General features: G+C 42.8%; 1 protein-coding gene across 6 annotated transcripts in view; it reads left to right on the plus strand.

Moving 5' to 3' along the window:
* NCAM1 (neural cell adhesion molecule 1) overlaps positions 1 to 20478 on the plus strand; it is a 231284-nt gene that overhangs the window by 193808 nt on the left and 16998 nt on the right. For 4 of the 6 annotated variants that reach the window (XM_024217345.2, XM_024217346.2, XM_024217347.2 and 1 more), the window contains 2 exons: positions 7083 to 7207; positions 10956 to 11136. In XM_024217345.2, the coding sequence (XP_024073113.1) occupies positions 7083 to 7207; positions 10956 to 11136 (306 nt within the window). Of the gene's footprint in view, positions 1 to 7082; positions 7208 to 10955; positions 11137 to 14392; positions 16756 to 20478 lie in introns of those variants that run through there. The other 2 variants (XM_024217349.1, XM_024217350.2) reach the window with 1 other exon arrangement.

The raw sequence follows: 20478 nt of genomic DNA on the forward strand, positions 1-20478 counted from the left end.
ACGCGGCAGGCAGGCTCCCCCGTCAACTCCGCCTACTCCTCTCGCGGAGCAGGATTACCGGCGTCGACGGCGAGCACTTCCGGGATCGATTTATCGCGTCTAGACAAGACGCGATAAATCGATCCCAGAAGATCGATTGCTTGCCGCCGAACCAGCGGGTAAGTATAGACATACCCTAAGAGAGAGTTTTTAGATCAACCACAAGTTGTCGGGCTCGATGCAGCAATCACTGTGTGAAACCCTCTGGCCTATGTTATACAGGAGGTCAGTCTAGATGGTCCCTTCTGGCCTTGAGATCCATTAATGTATGAATGTTGTCTCTTCGTTGTGAGGTTATCGTGGGAGGGAATAACAATGAAGTGCGGATCTGGTGTTATCCCTAGTGTTAGCGACTGGTCCATTGATCAAGTTTGCCGAAGATGCAGCAGTATGGGGACAGGGCTAAGCATTGCAGCTCATGGATTTTTCAGTAGTGCCTAAATGACTCAGTGTCCAGTATAATAAGTAGCAATCGGTGCCCCTGATTGTTGTTGAAGCCAGTTGCTAGTCTGGAAAAACATTTCAACTCCCTTTAAATAACAGCTTGGTTGGGCAGGACATTTGTTTCGGTCTTGGTTAATTATTGGTTAATAATCTTGGTGCAGTTATTTCTGTAATAGCTTCCTTGACTTGAATCAACTCAATAATGACAAGTAGTAACCTTCCTGGTTGTATTTTCGGGTAGCACTGGGGAAAGGGGAAAAAAAGAATTGATCAGTTAAACTGTTGGTGTTTTCAGGATGCCCAGGAGAAGTAACTCAATATATATTTGCTATCCAGTCTGTGAGCATTCATTTGTTTCCCTTTAATTTGCACTCTGCGTAATGGCATTCACTCTCCAAGCACTAATAATTCCTGGAGAAACCGAAGCTGAAATGAGATTTGCAAACATCTAGTCTCAGGAAGCTGACAGCAATGATAACAAACCCCTTTGATTAAAATCTAGGTGGCCAATTTGGTAATCAGTTCATCAAATCCTGTCCTTTTTTATGATGGGTGCATATCCGGCAGTAGTGCAGAGGCCCAAACATAAGGCAGCTCTTGTGCTGTAGACCAGGGGAAACCCTGAGTGGAGTTTAAAGAACTCTTTCTGGGTGTCATTTGCTTCAAACGGGACCAGCGATCTAGTGACCGCGCCATGCATGGTCATCCAACTAAGCTAGGGTTCTGATTTGTTGGTGAAAAATATCTGAATCAAAATCCAAACTGATAAACATGAGAATGTAGGGTGAGCTCTTCCCATCCATGGACATCCTGCAAATTCCTAGTAATAGGCTACAATTAAACTCCCAAGTACATTTTTATCCTAATAAAGCCTACAGGCTTATTAACCGTCATGTGTTTTGGGATCATGTAACAGAACAATGTCTGAGGAGCAAAGTATAGATCAGAGTTTCCTATTCTGGGTGTTGGATCAGACTCTTAGGTCACAAATGTTATGTCTTTAATGCCTCAGCCTTGTCGTTATTTGAACTTGACTCTGTGCCCAATGGCAGCACTTCCGTTAGCTTCAGTGGTGCCGGATCAGTCTTTTATGAAGATCTTAAAATAACATTTTGCCACAATTTGGTGTGATAGTCAATCTCTGCTCAAGAGAGGCCCGTGGCTGGAACAACAGGAAGTGCTGCACATTAGGATGGAGGTGCAGAGCTGTGGGGCTCAGAGCTGGAATAGCAGGAATGCTGCAGGTTAGGACTGAGAAGAGCTGTGTGTGAGAACCGCCTGCCTCTCATATACAGTGTCTGTTCTTAGTCCCTTGTGGTTCACATTAAGACACGCTCAAATAAATAAATACTAATCCCAAAAAGAGTGTTCTACGTTTGTATAATTATAGTTGACAGAGATGCTTTTTCTAATGATTAGATAAAATATCTGCAAGAATTAGGGATGCAAAAGGAGACCAGATGATAGAATATAATTAATCCTAGGAGTTTGCTGGGAGCCCTGCCTGCTGACTGCAGCTGAATTGTAAACTTTAATTTACAAATAATTATAGCACTGGTTTTGCTAAAATTATCCATAATGAAGTCAATCAGAGTATCTTTCCGAGAAATAGAAACATGCGGGAAATCTATAAATGATTTCAGCTATTAAAACATATTTAGTGAAACCATAATAGTTTGCATGGCCCTTTACATACCCTGGCATTCTAAACCTGGGATTAGCACTACATGCATATGCAAGACATCTTCATTAATAGTCACTAATTAATGGAAGAACCAGTGTAAATTACCAATGAGTTTATGAATTATAAAGAGTCAAGGATAATGTCTCTCACAATGTACTTTGTTCATTTATTTTGACAACTGTAATTTATTTTCCATTATTTTTAACACCACTTTGTAATGTACTAGTAGCAAATGCACTGTAGTATCTTTGGCAGAAGTAATGGAAGTCTTAGTAATACAAGACCTTACAACTGCCCTCTTCTGTTAAATCTTTGCTGAGAAAAGAGAAGGGAACAGCTTTTCTGAGTGTGAATTATATGGTGTGCACATTAGCAGTGAATGGAGATATGATCTGAACCCTACTGAAGTCAAGGGAAAGACTCCTTTTGATTTCATTGGCTTTGCATCTGGCCCTTTTCGAGGCTCTGCTGTTTAATGTTACAGGCCTGAGTTTTCATGCTGCTCTCTGGTATTTTTATTTTCTTTTTGTTCATCTTGTAAATTAATCCTGGTCATAAGTATCCAAAGTAATGTAATGGAGGTAATGGCCCAGATTCCATCTAAACCCACTGAACTTGCACCAGGGAGGAAGTATCACATTCTTAGACCTTACTATGTCATTGCTCTGTCAACAGCCATCATGGGCTGAAATACTGCAGAGCAGTCAAAGGCACATCATCAGGAACAAATGGCAGAGCAGATGTAAATCAATTTGCACCAAAAAGGTGGAGTACAGCATGCTGAGAGGGTTTTTATTGATTTAACCTTCCATCATTATGCTTTCACGGCTGCCAGGCAGATTGCAGGGAGGCAGTATAGAATCGGAGAGTGGTGTGGCAAAGATAGCAAGCCAGCAATCAGACGTGGGCTTGCGGTGGCAAGGGAAGCGTGGGGGCTATCAGTGTAATATATTGTGGCCCAGTATCTTTAAAAGAGAGATGATTTCTAATAGCTAACATCCTGCAACCTTACACGCAGGAATATTTAAATAATGCACATGAGGAAAAGGACATTTTAAAGGCAAATCCACTACTCCAGTGCTGCACTAAAGCAGAATTCCTGTGCGTATCACATCTATCTAGTTTCGTTTGCCACAAGCTGGGAATGGGCGACCAGGGGATGGATCACTTGATGATTACCTGTTCTGTTAATTCCCTCTGGGGCATGACATTGGTCGCTGTTGGAAGACAGGATACTGGGCTAGATGGACCTTTGGTCTGACCCAGTGTGGCTGTTCTTATGTAAACACTTATATGGCCCCCACTGGTATCCAGGTGCCTCACACTCTTTAATGTACTAATGTCCAAAAGACCCCAAGATCAGAACAGTTTTCAGATGGGGCGCGGAGGCCAGGAGAGACTAATTGACTTGCCCAAGCTCACTCAGGAAGTTTGGCAGAGTGAGAAATTGATCCCAGCTCTTCCAAGCTGTAGGTGATCTCCCTACCCAATGGCCTATCCTTTCTCCTTCTTGTCTGAGGTCTCTAAGTCACATGCTCTTTCAGGCAATGGTAGCTGCAGATTTGAGATCAGATAGTTCATTAATTCTTCTGTTTTGAAATCGTTTCAAAGGTATTTAGGTGCCATAAGATGCAGATAGGCAAAGCACCAAGGTGCCATTGAAAACCTGCCTGGGAGTGACACCAGAGTAAATTGCTCAATTTACAATAGATAGTTCCTTTTTTTTTTTCTTCCAGGTTCCAGCCTTGCAAATTCAAGCTGGGATCTGAGAGTCAAGCTCAGATTTGTACTTCTCATGCATTACATCCCCAGTAACAAAAATTCTGTGAGCCACATGCCGCCCTTAGCTCAACGGGGCTGCCCAGGATAACCGAGGGCAGAACCTGGCACTGGAGATGGTTAATAGTTCTATTTGATATGTGAGACTGAATAAGAATCCAGCTTGCTTTTTCTTAGCAGTGCTGGATTCACAAGGAGTAAGAGGAGTAGAAAGTAATTAGAAACAGGTTTATCCCAAAAGTTTTCAAGGAGAAAATCTGATGAATAAGAAGGTGCCATTTTCACAGATCCGCTTTTCAGTGTAGAACTGTACTTGGTAGCTAGTCCATAGTGCCAGGATTCTGTTACTCTCTGGACTGATTTGTCTGCCTTCATTAGTAATTCTTTAAGGAAGCAAAATCTGTGTGGACTTTATATGCATCTCTCTACAATGGCTGAGGCAAGATTTATTTTTGTGTATTTTTTAAGCCTATCTTCATGAAAACTTCCCTGCTTCCACTGGCACTTGCATCATGCATCCTTTTTATTTTTTCCTTCGTGAGCCAAAGGGAATTAAATCTGCAGAAAACATACCATAACAAATAAGGGGGGGTTGAGGGAACACTCGTTTCTGAAGGGGATGTGCACAAAAACCCCATTGATGCAGAAGCTGTGGAAAGGAGAAGACAGTGGGTGTTTTCATGGTGCAGGCTTCTCAGTGGCACGATTACTGTAATGTTGGAGCTCTGCATTTGCCCGAGCTCACTTCACAAGGAGACAAAGTCCCTGCTAGTCACATTGCTTTTTCTGGAATAGATGAAGGAAGACTGGTTTGGCTTATCATTAAAACCTGTAGATTGACAGAACTCCATCACTTCTAATATAAGGCCAGTGCTAGCTCTCTTTAACGTAACGTATGTTTTAATCACATTAGCCAAAATTACTCACACAACAAATATTTGAGTCTTAATAGTGAGCCATTGTCATATCTTGGTACCCCACCACTGATAACTTCCAGAGTTGTCGTCCTCATAGATTTTGGATTCATGGAGCTGGGAGTTGGGTCTTTAATGCAGCCTCAGACTAGCATGGAGTTTCTGGGTCTCGATGCCCACAAAGACATTGGGTAACAGTTTATAATTTGCCTAAGTTACATTTTCAAAAATGATTTAAGCACTCAGATTCTAAGGGGATGAGTACAGAATAGAGCCTATGTCCCTTTGACTTTCAGCAAGACTTGAGATCAAATTTTTTAAAGCATTAAAGTAACTTAGGAGCCGTAGGTTAAATTTTCAAAAGCACCCATAGAGTCACATTGGGACTTAAGCATCTAAGTCACTTAAGCACTTTACAAAATTTTACAGTAAATCCTGTTTTCAAATTAACTTAGGAGCCTAAGTCCCATTGCCTTTCAATACGCTGAATGGTAAAATCTCCAAAAGCACCTAAGTCTCATTGAAAGTCAGTGGGAATTAGGCTCCCAAGTGACTGTGTTACTTTTGAAAATGAGACTAAGGCTTCTAAATCATTTAAGTGCTTTGGAAAATTGTATTCATTGATTTTTTTTCTTCTCTTGTTGCAAAAGAGGTGGCTTGATCACAGTGTGTAAGTACCTACATGGGGAACAAATATTTAATAAGGGGCTTTTCAATCGAGCAGAGAAAGGTCTAACACAATCTAGTGGCTGGAAGTTGAAGCGAGACAAATTCAGATGGGAAATGAGGCATACATTTTTAACAGAGAGAATAATTAACCATTGGAACAATTTACCGAGGATCATAGTGGTTTCTCCATCACTGGCAATTTTTAAATCAAGATTAAATGGGTTTTTTTTTTGAAAGATCTGCTCTAGGAATTATTTTGGGGAAGTTCTTTGACCCATGTTATATGGGAGGTCAAACCTAAATGATCACAATGGTGTCTTCTGGCCTTAGAATCCATGAATAAACAACAAAATGGTAGTAATGCCAGTTCCAAACAGACTTCAGGGGGTAAATCATATCAATATGAATTAGAAACAGCTGAAACCTGGAGAAATACCAAAGGGAGTATTATAGGGAATGTGTATACAGAAATCTGACTCTAGCTGTGGTCTCTCTAGATGGGAGGTTAGCACTTGTAACAGCATAATTAAGTCATGTGAGTTAAGTTTTGTTTCATGCAGAAGAGCTGAAAAGCACAAGGAGGAAATGTTCACTGTGTGGGGGTGGGGAAGTGTCCTCTGCGGATCTTGTACAAATGCGATAGAGCAGGAATTGACTCACCATTTGCCTTGAGAATCACAAGAGCCACCACTAGTGAATGGCAGGAAATGGCCCTAGGTAAATGGAAGTCTTAGGGAGGAGATTAACCCCTTCTTGTCCTTTGTGGACATGGCCTGAGCTGCAAATCAGGAGAATGTTTTCTCTTTTATTTTTTTAAAAAAAAAATAACATTACTAAATTGGAGACAAGGGTCTGATTCCCCATTGCTGGGCATCCTGTTTAGCCATCTACACCAATGCAAACTGAGTGTAAAATGCTGCTATTCTAATGCAGTAATATTTTATGCCTACTTTTCACTGCTGTACATGACAGTACAAGGTGCAGGGTGATGGAGAATCCCGAGATTTTTTTCAAATTTGAAAAGCATTCAATGTGCAGACCCAGAAAAAATGATATAGGAGAAACATGTCTCTCAGTGGAGAGGCGAGCTAGCCACTTGAAACAGAGAGTTTGCTCTGTATGCACTTCAGAAGAGTGGCCCTGCTGGTTTGACAGACTGACGCCCACTTTGTTTTGCTGCTGTTTAACATAAGAATTTCAGAATGAAAACCTTTAAAACTGCTTCTGAGTCGCAGACACCAAGGAGCTATATTTCAAGCCCAGCTTCTGCCCTACCTCTGGTTAGCCACATGCAAAATTTCACCTGAATTTTGTAAGCACAAATACCTGCTAAAAATTCTAACCCTTGCAAATATTAGAATCTCTCAGGAGCACGGGATGCGTTTTCACGTCTGTGTACCTGCGTTTCCACGTGGGCGTGAGCCAGGGTGGAGCAGATAACCTGCCCATAAGTGTTTCAGGATGATGGTGCACTTTTACTGGCTTTGGTTTGTTTATGTATTTATTTTTATGAAGTGGCTGGAAATTAAATATGAGTCAAACCATTATTTCAGGGGAACCCAGCGCACCCAAACTGGAGGGCCAGGTTGGAGAAGACGGGAACTCCATTAAAGTGAACCTTATCAAGCAGGATGATGGAGGCTCCCCGATCAGACACTATCTGATCAAATACAAAGCTGTAAGTATGACCACTAGCCGAGACTGCTGGGCTGGTTTTGTTGTTGATTTGTCTAGTCAAGACCCAGGGCCGTACTGTATTAGGTGCTATTCAGATAAGTAACAAAGCACAACAGTCACTACCCCAGGGAGCTTGCAGTCTAGGCATCAAGAAATGACAGATGGACTCACCGGACAAATGAGGTGGCATTGGAATAGACAGGCACGTAAATATACAGAATTTAGCAGAAAATTCTTAGCTCACCACTTTCTCCTTGACTTTGACCTTGACTGTTCATTTCCTTCGCTTCCTCCCTCTCCCCCTGGCTGCACTGCTATGGGTGATAACAAGCACATAGATTTTTTTTTTAATTTCATGTTCTTATGAAACATAATAGCCAGCAACATTTTGAATAGGCCTTAGTCAGTGGCTTGAAACATGGGGCATTATTTAACTTCAAACTCTTATCTTAACAATTTACAACTTTCATGCTGTATTTCCCAGCTGACCCTGTATGCTTGGATAATCCACATATTGGTAACAAATTATTGTGCACTAGTGACTTAAAAAAAGAATATGAGGCGAGGTGACTGGATCAACTGTATTCAACGTTAGATGGAGACAATATAAGGCCAAATGTATTCATGGCCATCTGGGGGGACGCTATCTGAAGATATTCCTCATTAGGCCCCAAGTAAATTAGATCTCTATAATTGCCTAGGGTTGTGAACCCCACTCTGCTCTATTTTGAGCAAATGCCCAATGGAAGGATTGTTTTATTATGAGTAGGTAACATTGCTGCAAGCTGAACAAATGAAGCCAACTTTAACCTCGGCTTTTGCTAGGTGATGTTTGATGTTCTCTGTTCTACAGCAGGCAAAGCACCGAATCAGAGAATACGTTGCAGCTCAGCCTTAAGGAATAAGAATGTGTCGGAGAAGCCTTGAGGTCCTGAGGATCTGTAGGGCTGGGGGAAGTTTGGCTAAAAATTACTGATGCTGTTTCTGTTGGCTGGACAATCTGATCCAATATTAATGTGCCTGGTAGCAATTAAACTGTACCAGAGCCTTTAGTGGAAGTTTTGGGGCATTTACGAAGCAGATCTTCAAGACTAAGCCTGGTAGACCCTCTCATGAAGTAATTCTGTACCAGCCGTCGGGAAACCACCTTTGCAATAAGACTCATCCCATGCAGTGGGGTGAGTGAACCTCAGAGTGAAGCAAGCAGAGTAATCCTGGCGCTCGTGCTAGAAATGCCATAGGGACTCTTGCAGCCCCTCGGGTGCCCTCCCAACCACCCTCTGACAGGAGGGAGTTGTTAAATTCTTACTAGGTGTTTTAGCTTCATAGAATCCAGAAGATAGAGATGAAGACCTGTTAGATCATCCAAGCCATCTTTCAGAGGCCATTGCCGAGGGGAGGGGCTTGCACAGAGTAAGCATTCTCCGTTGCTGGTGGGCTTTTGTTTTTTGTTTGTTTGTTTAAATTTATTATTCTAAAACCGACCCCACCACTTCGCACTAACAAATGTTCCACCGTGACGAAACCCCACTCACTGCGTTCTCCCTGCTGCTCTACCTCACATTTGTTCACCAACCCATGTGTTACCAGTGTTCTGAAGCAGCCACATGCTGCACTGCTCTGGGGACCCTCATTGGCTAATGAGAAGGCTTGTTTGCAACTTAGTGGAGGAATTTTCCATTGTCAGGGTGCTTCGATGCCACTGTGATCAGTATGCAGAAGGTAATTCCAAGGTACATAAAAGCACTAGATCTCAGTAAATAGGCTTCATAGGGTTTTTCAGATGCACCCAGCACTGTGACTGATCCTAATTGAGTTGTTTTTCTCTTTCATGAAAGGTTTACAAAAAACATGCATAGAACACTTTGCTGTAATAATAAAAAAAAAGGGCTATCCTGTATTGTTTTTATCCACGCATACACTGTCCTGCATCTAAGGCAACTCCCTAATTTGTTGATGCTGAAATTAATTAAAATGAGTGACCCACCTATAAACCAACAAGCTGCTCATCCTCGGAGGAAGAAATGATGTTTTATATGGAAAGCTTGTGTGCTGTAACTTGTTGCCCTGGTTAAATCCATCACATTATCAACCTCCAGTTTTAGGGATGTAAATCCCAGGGATGTTATGGATTCTTCGTCACTTGAGGGTGTCTTTTAAAAAGCTATGCTATAGCTCCCGCAGACATTACGGGCTTGATGCAGAAACTACTGGCTGAGGTTCTCTGGCCTGTGCTAGGCAGGCGGTGAGATTAGATGATCATAATGGTCGCTTCTGGCCTTAAAAATCTATGAAAACCTTTTCGCTTAGTTTTTAATGACCAGGTCATTTTAAAAAAAAAAGTGTTGCCATGTGTCCACATGACCTTGTCCCAAGCTTGACTGCTGGCTCATGACTTGTCTGCCCTGGGTGCTGTAGAAGGCATTTTCTCCAGCCTCTTATGGCTTTTCCCAGCCCTGCTGCACATTTCTGTCTTCTCTGTTCATCTGTTGGTGGATCACCTTAACTGCCCCACTAAACTGCATTGTGTATTAACTGGCTTCCCTCTCCCAGTGAATGACCTGAAATATTACCATAAATAGGTGACTTACATGCAAGTACCTCTAGGTGGAATAATTGATGCATGCAGCTGGGGATGAGCTAGGAGACGAATGCTTTCTTTCTTTCTTTCTTTCTTTCTTTCTTGACCATAGCACTCATGTGAGGGCTTCCCCTTTGCCATAAAATGAGGTTCGCCAACAGCATGTGCTTCGGAATGCTGTGGAATCCTGGATGCGAATTGGCCACTGAGGAGGCCACATGATTTTATAATTTTTTGTTAGTCCTGCTCTTTATATGGATCACTTATTTCATGGGGCACATTTTCGTCTGTGAGGAGAGACCAAGCAGCTGGTCTTTGAGGGTCACCACTGCCCTTTCACCGCTCTGTCTGGCTCAGTAAGAGCAGAAAAGCAAAGGAGCTGCCCAGTGACAGTAGCCAGTAGCAGGACTCGCTGCTGAGTTTTAAATTGCATTTTTGCTGTGCAAGAGCTGAGATAATGGCAGCCCTCATCCGTCATCGAGGTGCCATAGAATAGCAAGCTCAGGGGAGACTGAGTACTCAGGATAGCTTGGTAACAGGTTTGCAAAGCTGCCTAAAGGATTTGGACACCCACTTTCCATTAAAAATGGAAATTAGGGATCCATATCTCTTTAGGCAGCTTTGAAAATCTCCAAGAGACTAAAGAGAGCAGACTAGACAAAACTGGTAAACTAGGCTCGCCCTCAGTTTGGAAGCAAACCTTTGTCATCAAAGTGGTCTGGATTCTATGTACCAGCGCTGCAAAAAATCCTCTGAAAATCCTGGGCATGTTTCACACTTCAGCAACGTGCGTGGAGGGTCTGGGGCTTGGTCTTTCTAAAACAGGTGTGTGATCTGGTGTCAGGCAGAGGAGAGAGGAACAAGCAGCAGGGTTTTCTTTAGACACGATAGCTCTGTACTGGGAAATAAGTAGGGAAGATGCTGCTTAGATTTCATAAATTCTCAATCAGCCACCCCTTCCTAGGGACAGATTCACCTGCTTCTGGCAGTAGGTTTCCCATTTGGCACCTGCTGAGTTGTCTGAGAACCCCATGCCTGTTTAAAAGCCTCCCTGTTTATTTTACATCATGTGGGATGTTTATTAGTTGATCATCCTCCTATCTCAGAACTGACCATTAAGACCATGCACTGTGTTTTTTATCCCCTCTCTCCTCTCGCCATCCCCCAGAAGCTTTCCTCAGACTGGAAACCAGAGATCAGACTCCCCTCTAACAGCGACCACGTCGTTCTTAAGTCCCTAGAGTGGAATGCAGAGTATGAGGTCTACGTGATAGCTGAGAACCAGCAAGGGAAATCCAAGCCTGCACACTATGCTTTCAGGACTTCAGCTCAGCCTACTGTAATCCCAGGTATGACCGCCACAAGCTTTACCATTGTTTTCTGCTTTCAATTAATGCAACTATGCTGCATCCCTTAATGTGCCTGAATAAACCCTGACAACTTGCTTGCTTAAAGACATTATCATAATTGGTTACCCATTCAAAGCATATGTATAGCACAGCAAAAACCTGGTAGGAATGCTCCATGAAAAACCGTTGTCTGACTATTCACAGGAAATATTTGCTGTTGTATCACTATACACTAACAAGACATGCAGATGAGAAAAGTGCTGGGTAGAAAATGCATTTCTGAAACCAGTAAATAGGGTCCCTGATTCAAGCCAAGGCAAAGGGAAAATTCAGAGATCTGGTATCGTGCTTTTCACAACATGAATTGCCCTTTCAAACCTGCTTTCTGCTTGCTTTTTGCTCATTTGCTGATACAAGACAGTTATCAGCGGCATAAAGGCGTAAAGAGCTGGCTGGTGTGGTTAAAATTGTTCTGTGCTGCATGGCCTTTATTATACGAACTGGAGACCAAATTAAAGCACTTTCTAAAGCAAACCTGTTGCTAAAATAATTACACTGGGTAGCCCATTAGGCAAAAGAAATTGAATAATGTCAGCAGTCCTTTTAGAAGCTGCTGTTGCGGACAGACTGATGCATCCTTCATGGATTTCTCTCCCCATAAAACTAGGTGCAATCACAAATACTGCAATAGCCAAACAGTCCCTAAAGTACAGACATTTGCCGGCAGTTTGGTAGCCTGCAGGAGAGAGAAAAGGTTTGGGAGAATCTCCTTTCCAGACCTCTCTTGGCCTGTATAATAATTCAGCCACAGAAGTCCCTTTGGGGGTAAGACCCTCGGACCAGCTATGATTTTAAGTTAACACTACATGTACAAGTCTGAAAGCTGGCAAGCTGGAGCAGTAGAGACAGCCTCATTGAATAGCCTGAGTGAAGAGCATCCATGCTGCGATCGTTGCCTATGATCTGTATTAAGGAAGTTATTTCATTTTATTTTTTTCTTTAGAGCTTTATCTGTGACTCTCTCACTTTTTTCCCTCAAAGCAGTTAGCAAATTCTCCCCACATTGTCCTGTAGCTGAGCCTTGAGCCTTGGTCTGTTCCTCCCTCCCCTTTCGGAGGGATGCAGCTGAGAGCTTGTGCAGTGTGCATGATAAAACTTTACTGGGTAAAGCCCACTTGCAGTATTAAGCATACAAATGAGTGTGACCTGTTAACACTGGATGCTTGGGGCTTGAAAGGGAGTGTGGCGGGGAAGAGAGAGTGGGATGAGCGCTTAACAGGTCTGTAGTTTCAGATGGAAGGACATTTGGTAACTCATTAAACAACTCACGCTCAGTTTTGCATTTTCAATAGCTCTAATACTTATTACCCTCATGCATTTGAAGGACAACTGAGGGAGGTGGAGAATTGCATAAGATCATTTCAGGGCTAGGCAACCAATGGCAGTAGGCTGAGATCAGCAGTAAATTAGTTCCTTTGTGCTCTTGGGGGTCACTGAAGAGGAAGCTTCTAAGTGCTGAACAGTGTTTCAGTTCCCTCAGCCTTCTTGAGGTTGGCTCGCTGCAAATTTCCTGTGCTGGCATTGTCTATAGCGTTCCACTGCAGTCCAATGGAATGCTGAAACGTACCTGGGAAAACATTCAGGTAACAGTTAAGTGGTTAAGGATAGCAGGAGCAGTGAGACAGGCCTTTTGAAAGTGCAATCTTTGAAATGCCAGGCAGAGTGCAGAGAGAAAATTGTTTATAGGCTTCTTAATAAAGCCATAGATAGATTAAAATAGCCCTATTCTGATCTCACTGATGTAACCGCATTGACTTCAGCGGAACTACTCCTCAGTTGTTACTCCACTGTAAAGGAGAGGAGGAGCTAGATTTTGAATCACTATGCCATTTTGAATGCTGCTGTTCAAAATACTAGAAAGCCACATGAGTGGGAACCATCTTAAGTGAGTTCTTGGAGGAGAGGTCCTTGTTTCGGAGTGTAGTTTCCTTCAGTGTCGATCCAATGTACTCCAGCACTTGGGCTCTCTGCCTTCTCAGAATGGAAGCCTGCTTCAGAGAGAAGGAGAGCATCGTGCAATGAAATTATTCATGTTACCTGCAGTGGGCAGAAGATTTTACTGCTTTAGCTGTTTGATCTTGTTTAGGGCAGTGGTTTACCTTTGGCCTGTGACGTATTAGCAGACTCAGAGCCTCTGTGGGCAGATTCCCCTAATAGACGCTTGGGGAAGAACATCGGGCCAAATCTCCAGCTCATATAAATCCATTGAAGTCAATGTGGTAATGGCAGTTCACATCGGCCAAGGATCTGGTTCTACACTGGGGTCACTTAGTTATTTCATAGCCGGTTATTTAGTATTTCCCTTTTGATTTCAGAATGAGCCACCCACTTCTCCACGGCAGGGGTTGGAGTCAATGTTTCCAACCCAGCATTGCTCCTTCTTACATTAGGAAGAAAATCTTCCATGTAGACAAAACATATATTTGTTATATATAATCCCTTGAGACTGTCCTGGGACCAGTTTTATGGTGTCCTCAAGTTGACTGTAAGGACAAAGATGGTTATAGAAGCAGTGTGCTTGAGGGTAGTCTACGACGACTCCAACCAGTGGAGCTTGATTTCTCTGAGGAAGAGCCAGCGTGGTATTCCTGCATCCATATTGCTTTTTGCAAGGCTGTAATTAAGTGTATCTATTACCCAAACCCTCAGTGCAGTGAGCACTGGGTCAGGACTTGGACAGGCTGTTAGGTGCAGTGTCTGCTTCCAAAAGGTCTTTTCTTAGAAAAAGGCAGCGTTGTCCTTTCAAATACCAGCTAATCATTTTCTCATGTTTCACATTTGAGCCTCCTGTTCCGTCATTTATTTTGATCCATTTGCTCGCTAACCCCTCACCCCCTGAATTTTAACTTGCTGTGCTGCTTCTGGCATTGCTGAGCTGCCGAGTCGGCCTTTTCGCTGGTGTTACTGTGCTAAAGCTCTTCTCTAACCTTTGGCCATTTTAATTTACTAAGTTAAATAAACCTTTAATTCTTATGTTTTCTATATTTGACCTATTTTTTTTCTTTTTATCTATTTTCTCTCTCTTTCTTTTTCTTTCTTTCTTCTCTTCCCCCTCCCCCTTGTTTCCTTTCCTGTGTCTGTTGTCATACATGTCACCTTGGACCTCACGGGAAACATCCACACTTGCCACATGCACCAAATTTGTTTTAAACAACCATTTTTCTCCCTCCTGGGAACCATTGTTTGGCACCTGCAGCGACCTTGGGAAGCCCATCAACGTCGTCCTCCTTTGTTTCATTGCTTCTTTCTGCAGTGACTCTGCTTTTGCTCTGTTAGAAACTTTTTACAACAACAAAAATAAACAACAACGTACAAATTTGCCTAAAAAGGCCTGGTTCCTACCCAGGTGTGAAAGCAGATAGTTTTTCGTTCAGAGGATCATGTCAGTGCAAGAAAAAAAACACACAACAGATCATTTTATTGGAAAGATGGAGTATTTTGTAATGAGGATAAAAAAAAGTTTAAACCAAGCGTTTTCTCTCTAACATTTTTTTGTGTTGCTTTATAATGAATTTGCCCATTTTTAATGGATGTAAAGAAAAAATCTTTTGTTGGCTTTTTTTATAGGAAGGTCTGATATTGAAAGCTTTTAAAAACCTGGTCTCTCTTGACATTTCCACACATCTGTTGCCAATCACCATTGTCTGTTCATACCTATGCATGATATTACAAAGATGATAACCATAATAAAAAGGTTTCTAAAGCCCCATCCGTATACCTAAATACAGGTTAAAAAAAAGAAACTTGGCAATTATAGCCACTTGGCATGCCTGAATTGGAGATCTTTTTTTCCAAGGGCTTTTGCGCGTGGATTAAACACATGGTCATCAGAACATCTCTCTGATGCAGTTGTCTGACCTAAAGTGTCTTGTTGAGATGTGTGTTGAGGACATTTCTTTTTTCTTTCACATGGTTGAATCCTTGGAGCCTCACTGGCCCTTCTGTAATCAGGCATCTCAAGTTCATGACATATGGGGGTTTGGAGCATAACATAGCTTGTGAGTGTACAGATTTGCAGTGGATGTTTGTCTAACGTTCTGTCTGGCTATCCACTACTGTATTGTCAAATCAGTATAGAAACGGCTTTTCTTCCCTTTTAACTAAAAAGATTAGCTGGGAACAAGTAATCTGACCGGCTAAATGGGTATTACTGAACCTTAATAATATTCATGGTTAACTGTGCGTTTGACACTCCACCAGACAGGATTAATCTGTGGTGTAATTTAATGCAATATATACAGCTTCCTCTCTGAGTCCTGTGTATCACATTTCATTCTAGCAATTTCAATTGACATTCCTTTTCTTTAATGCGGTGTCCCTCGTGAATTGTTTTTATAATGGGGAAAGCCATTTGGCTATGCCGCTCCTTTAAGCCTTTCTGAGAACACAGTGCTCACTCTCTCTCTGCAAGGACCTGGGGAAGAAAAGGATGAGACTGGAAACATGTTTTGGACATGGTTAGGAAACCTCTATACAGAATCTCTTATGCTAGCAAAGCTCTTAAACGGGATTAATTTCCTTTCTCACAAAATCTTTCCTGTTGGGTACAAAACCAAACCAAACCCCCTATTAATCATGTCTAGCTATGAATTTATGCACTTCATATAGTATCTTGTCTCTGTTCGAAATTTAGTCAGACTTTGTTCACTGGAATCTGCACTATTCGTTTCTATTTAGAATTGTAAACAAAAACTTCATACAGATGTGTGTGTGTGTGTGTGTCTCTCTAACACACACACACAGCACCCTTTAGAAGGGGACACCTCACCATCAAAATGCTCTTTTAAATGCTTTGTGCTGTATAAACTATATTCCAACACCGAGGTCCATTAAAAGCCCTTGTGATCTTTCCTATGGCAGTGTTTATACACTTGTGCTTAGGCTGTGAGATCAGTATGTAGCTCAGAGCTGAATGTGGGTGCCTTTAGAGTCAGAAGACCACTTGATATGCATGCATATGAGGTGTGCAGGAGGGGTGTAGTTACATGTGCATTTAACTCCAACTTCATATGGAGGTTCATTAGGAAAACCAACAGTTTTCGATAGATGTAATGAAGGTTTCTGGGGAAGGCCTACCTACTCAGGACATTTGCTATGGCCAAGCAAAATCTCATCAGGGACTGCCTCAAGGGTCACTCCCGTGAGGTGCCATAAGAACAAATATCGGTGTGTCTTGCTTGTGCCTAGTGTTAGCAGTTACACAGTTATATGACCATATGCACAGTAGCCAGCACTGAAAATGCAGAACTTGCTGCTGTGGTTTCCTGGGAATTTCTGTTACGTTGCACCGCCCTAATGCAACAAAGACTGTAGTTTTCAGTGAAAGTTGCTGTAATGCGAACGAAGGGCCCTGAGTTCCCATAGCCACTTTCAGTTCCATACCACGCTTTGAAGTTTGTGGGCATGTCACTTAAATTAGTGTGTTCACACCTGCAATATTTATACTACAATATCTCATCAGATTGGTTATTAACATGGCAATGTTTACATGTAGAAAATCAGTCAGGCCTTTATTATGTTTACACATTTCCATTATTAAAATAACAATAATGAGTCAAATGAACTGTCTGATGTATTTGAGTTTATTCTCTAGATGAGTTTCCTTGCTCATTTCCTGGGCTTCCTCTTAGCTGTCCAGAATACGCTAGCTCACTGTGTAAAGCGGATACAGGAGTAAAACCTCTTTTACAAAGAGAATTTCCCTTCTATAGCCAGAAAACTAATGAATGGCACTGCTGTCTTTGCTGCCAGTTTACAAGGATTATCACATTGTATTTGACAATCCGTGGGGTTTGCCCCATGTAAGAGGCAAGATTTGATAAGATCCGACGTGTAACTGTTCCTTTATTGGCCACAGTTTTCAGAACAGCCATCTCCCTTTTGGTGCTTACCATTGAAATCTGGGTGCAGAGCGGAGTGCTAGAGTGGCACAAATGCTCAGATTTTTAGGCAGGTATCCACCTTGCAAACACAAGATTTGTGGAAGCAAATCGTACCTGCAAAAAGGAATACCGGACCTCAACCGTCAGACGGAGTAACCCCGTGTCATTGACTCCTCACAGAATGAACTGCAGGGCTTTGCAGGATCTCACATGGCCAGTGGAATTCCAGCTGCTGCTGTCCTGCAGTTGGTTTTAAACCCTAAATGCTTGGTTTCAAAGTTGTCTATCCAGGCATGTGGCTACGTTAAATTTAGCTGCGGTGCCGTGGCTGTTGAGGCTCACTATGATTCAGCTATGTGCTCAACACCATCCAGCATTTCGCTGGGCTAAAGGACACTTCCAAAGCTTTCCAGGTTCCCCTGAGGGCTCAGTGAGATACAGCAGCCCCTAGAACTGAGGGCAGTGTGTACAGTGTGTGGGATGGGCAGCGCAGGTAAAAGGCAGCCTTGGTAAACTCCCACCCGCATCCCTCAGGTATTTATATTTACTCAGTATTTTCCTTCAAAGCAGGAATTTGTTCTCTTGCTTTCTTTGTATGTCCATTGTCCCCTTCTTTCATTCAAATGGAAGTGCCCTCCAGAGATGGAACAGAGCCCGATGCGCCTCTTGTTTACGTTGTACGCCAGAAGCAGCACCACTGAAGTCAATGGAGTGATACTGGTGTAAACCTGGTGTGACGGGTTCCCCCTGGGGTGCCACCTGGAACTGGCACTGAGCCCCCCTCACCCACCAGCCTGGGCTCCCTTTTACACTGTGCTGCTGTGGCAAGCTGCAAAGCCCTCCAGCCTACACTTTCACCAGCATACCTACAGGTAGGGACACAACCAGCTGCACTTACATGCAGGCTCTTTGACCAGCCCCTGCATGGGAAGGCTACAGCTAGGGCACCTACCCGCTCCTCAGGCACACACCCTTTCTGGAGTATAAACCCAAAATTATACCGTCTTGTGCTGCACAGGGAACTGTACAGTGTAAGCTCATGAAATTCACCCCCTCCCTCAATGTGGAGAGGAATATGCAACAGCCTTTGCCCCTGAGTTATGATTCCCACATACTGGTTTAGATAAAGAAAAAATAAGTTTAACAACTTGAGCATAAGGGATAGCAGACAAATCAAAGCAGAGTACCTAGCAAATAAACAAAAAGCACAAACTAAGCTGCTTATACTAAATAGATTGGATATGAGTAGCAGATTCTCACCCTAACGGATGATACAAACAGGCTGCAGATTCTTAAGGGGCAAGCTTCACTTGCTTACAGCTTGGGATCCCCAGGTGTTCCATTCACAGGCTAAAAATCCCTTTAGCCTGGGTCCAGCACTTCCCCCCAGTTCAGTCTTTCTTCCTCAGGTGTTTGCAGAAGTCTTCTTGTGTGGGGAGCGAAGAACCTCAGATGATGTCACTCCCCGCCTTATCTAGCTTTTGCATAGGGCGGGAACCCTTTGTTTCAAAGCTTGGTCCCCAGACTGGTCTGTGGAAAATTACTGACATCCCAAGACGGAGTCTAGAGACGTGGTCTGATCACATGTCCTTGTAGAGTCATAGCAGCCATCACTCACTGGCTGCTTGGAGCGTTCACAGGAAGGCTCACTAGGTGGGAGATAAGCTTCTCCTAAGGCCTGTTGTTTTCCTAATGGTCCATTCCCCACCCTCTGTATAGACTGAAAGCCTCTTGTCTAGTGGGCACTCCCCAGGTGTAACTACATTTGAAGTGCAGAGACATAGTCGATATTCATAACTAGAGACAAGAATTATACATGCACACAAGTAGGATAATTATCTTCAGCCAAAAATAACCTTTCCAGTGACATCTCACATGGTTTATCTTGCATAAAATACATCATAACAATGTCATAATCATATCATGTAACATCATTATGAAGAATATGGAGTGCAGTGTCACACCTGGCCTTTAGCACTCAATGGAAATACCCACTTCTCGTAACTTAAACTGCAGCAGCCACTCTCTCATCACATGGGCAGCAGCTGATGGCCCTTACGTCTTTCTGCTACCAGCAAGTGAGACTAAAGTGAGCAAATCTCACTATATGTGTAAATAGATGCTGTTATCCCATGGGATGGATGGTATTGTTTTTCTCTGATGTAAGTTATGCAGCACACAGGAGACAATGAAATCCTTCTAATCGGGTGTTTTTAGGCTGAAGGATACTTTTAAGTACACCTCTACCTCGATATAACGCTGTCCTCGGTAGCCAAAAAATCTTACCGCGTTATAGGTGAAACCGCATTATATTGAACTTGCTTTGATCCACCAGAGTGCGCAGCCCTGCCCCCCCTGGAGCATTGCTTTACCGCGTTATATCCAAATTCATGTTATATCGAGGTAGCGGTATATCTGCAAAGGAAAATTATCATCTGATAGCAAAGGTTATGCTCACCTGGCATCCGCCGTACTTTTCTCCATGATGCACCAAAATGAATATTCATTTATCTCGTGTTCCTCACTGACTCCAAACACACTGCAGAACCCTTGAAATGCATTGCTGTCTCCCTCTTCCGGCCTGTGAATCGTGCCTGTTTCTGTCCAGTCCTGTCCTTTCTCTATCCTGCCTACACCTATGCTTCCTATGCACCCTATAGCTGGGCCTCCCGCTGAGAGGATCTATCTGAGTGGTACAGCCCTCTTTGACAGGATGGACGCATGTAAAATATGTGAGGAGCAAAGCCTATGGGACTTTTTATTGTATGTTGTAAAGCGAAGGTGGCTAGAAAGGTCTTTCTTGACAGAAGCTTGTGTTCCGTTGATGAATCATTTATGATTAATAAATGAAAGGTTTTTTTCCCACTCATTTAGAACTAAAGACTCAATTTTTTAAAATATTTGTGTTCTTTTGTTTGACCTGTAGAGAGGATTCCATGCTCTGCCCCAGAATAGAAAGAAATGCATGGGAAAATTGGACAGTTTTATGCTATTGACTTGGGTCTATAGTTTGAAAATAACACGCTCTGCATATGGGAATGGGCCATATATGTTAGACTGCTTTCTGTATTATTATTTATTGTCTGTATTACTTAGCACCTACGAGCCCCAGTCATGGACCAGGACCCCATTGTGCTTGGTGCTGTACAAACTCAGAATAAAAAGACAGTCCCTGCCCCAAATTTCCAGGGAAAGGCTTTGATCCAGCACTCATTGAAGTCAATGGCAAGATTCCTGTCAACTTCAATGGGCTTTGGTGGAGGTGGTTTCTGGCCTGATCCAATGTGCATGACAACAGCAGTTTTTGTTTATGTATTCTGCTTCCGCTTCGTTTTTACTGCCTGGCACTAAACGACTCAGAGCAGCCCCTTTACACTCCAGTGAAGTTTCTTAAAAAGAG

This window comes from Terrapene carolina, unplaced genomic scaffold, assembly GCF_002925995.2.
Source record: "Terrapene carolina triunguis isolate 2854851 unplaced genomic scaffold, T_m_triunguis-2.0 Scaffold374, whole genome shotgun sequence".
NCBI classification, from domain to species: domain Eukaryota; kingdom Metazoa; phylum Chordata; order Testudines; family Emydidae; genus Terrapene; species Terrapene triunguis.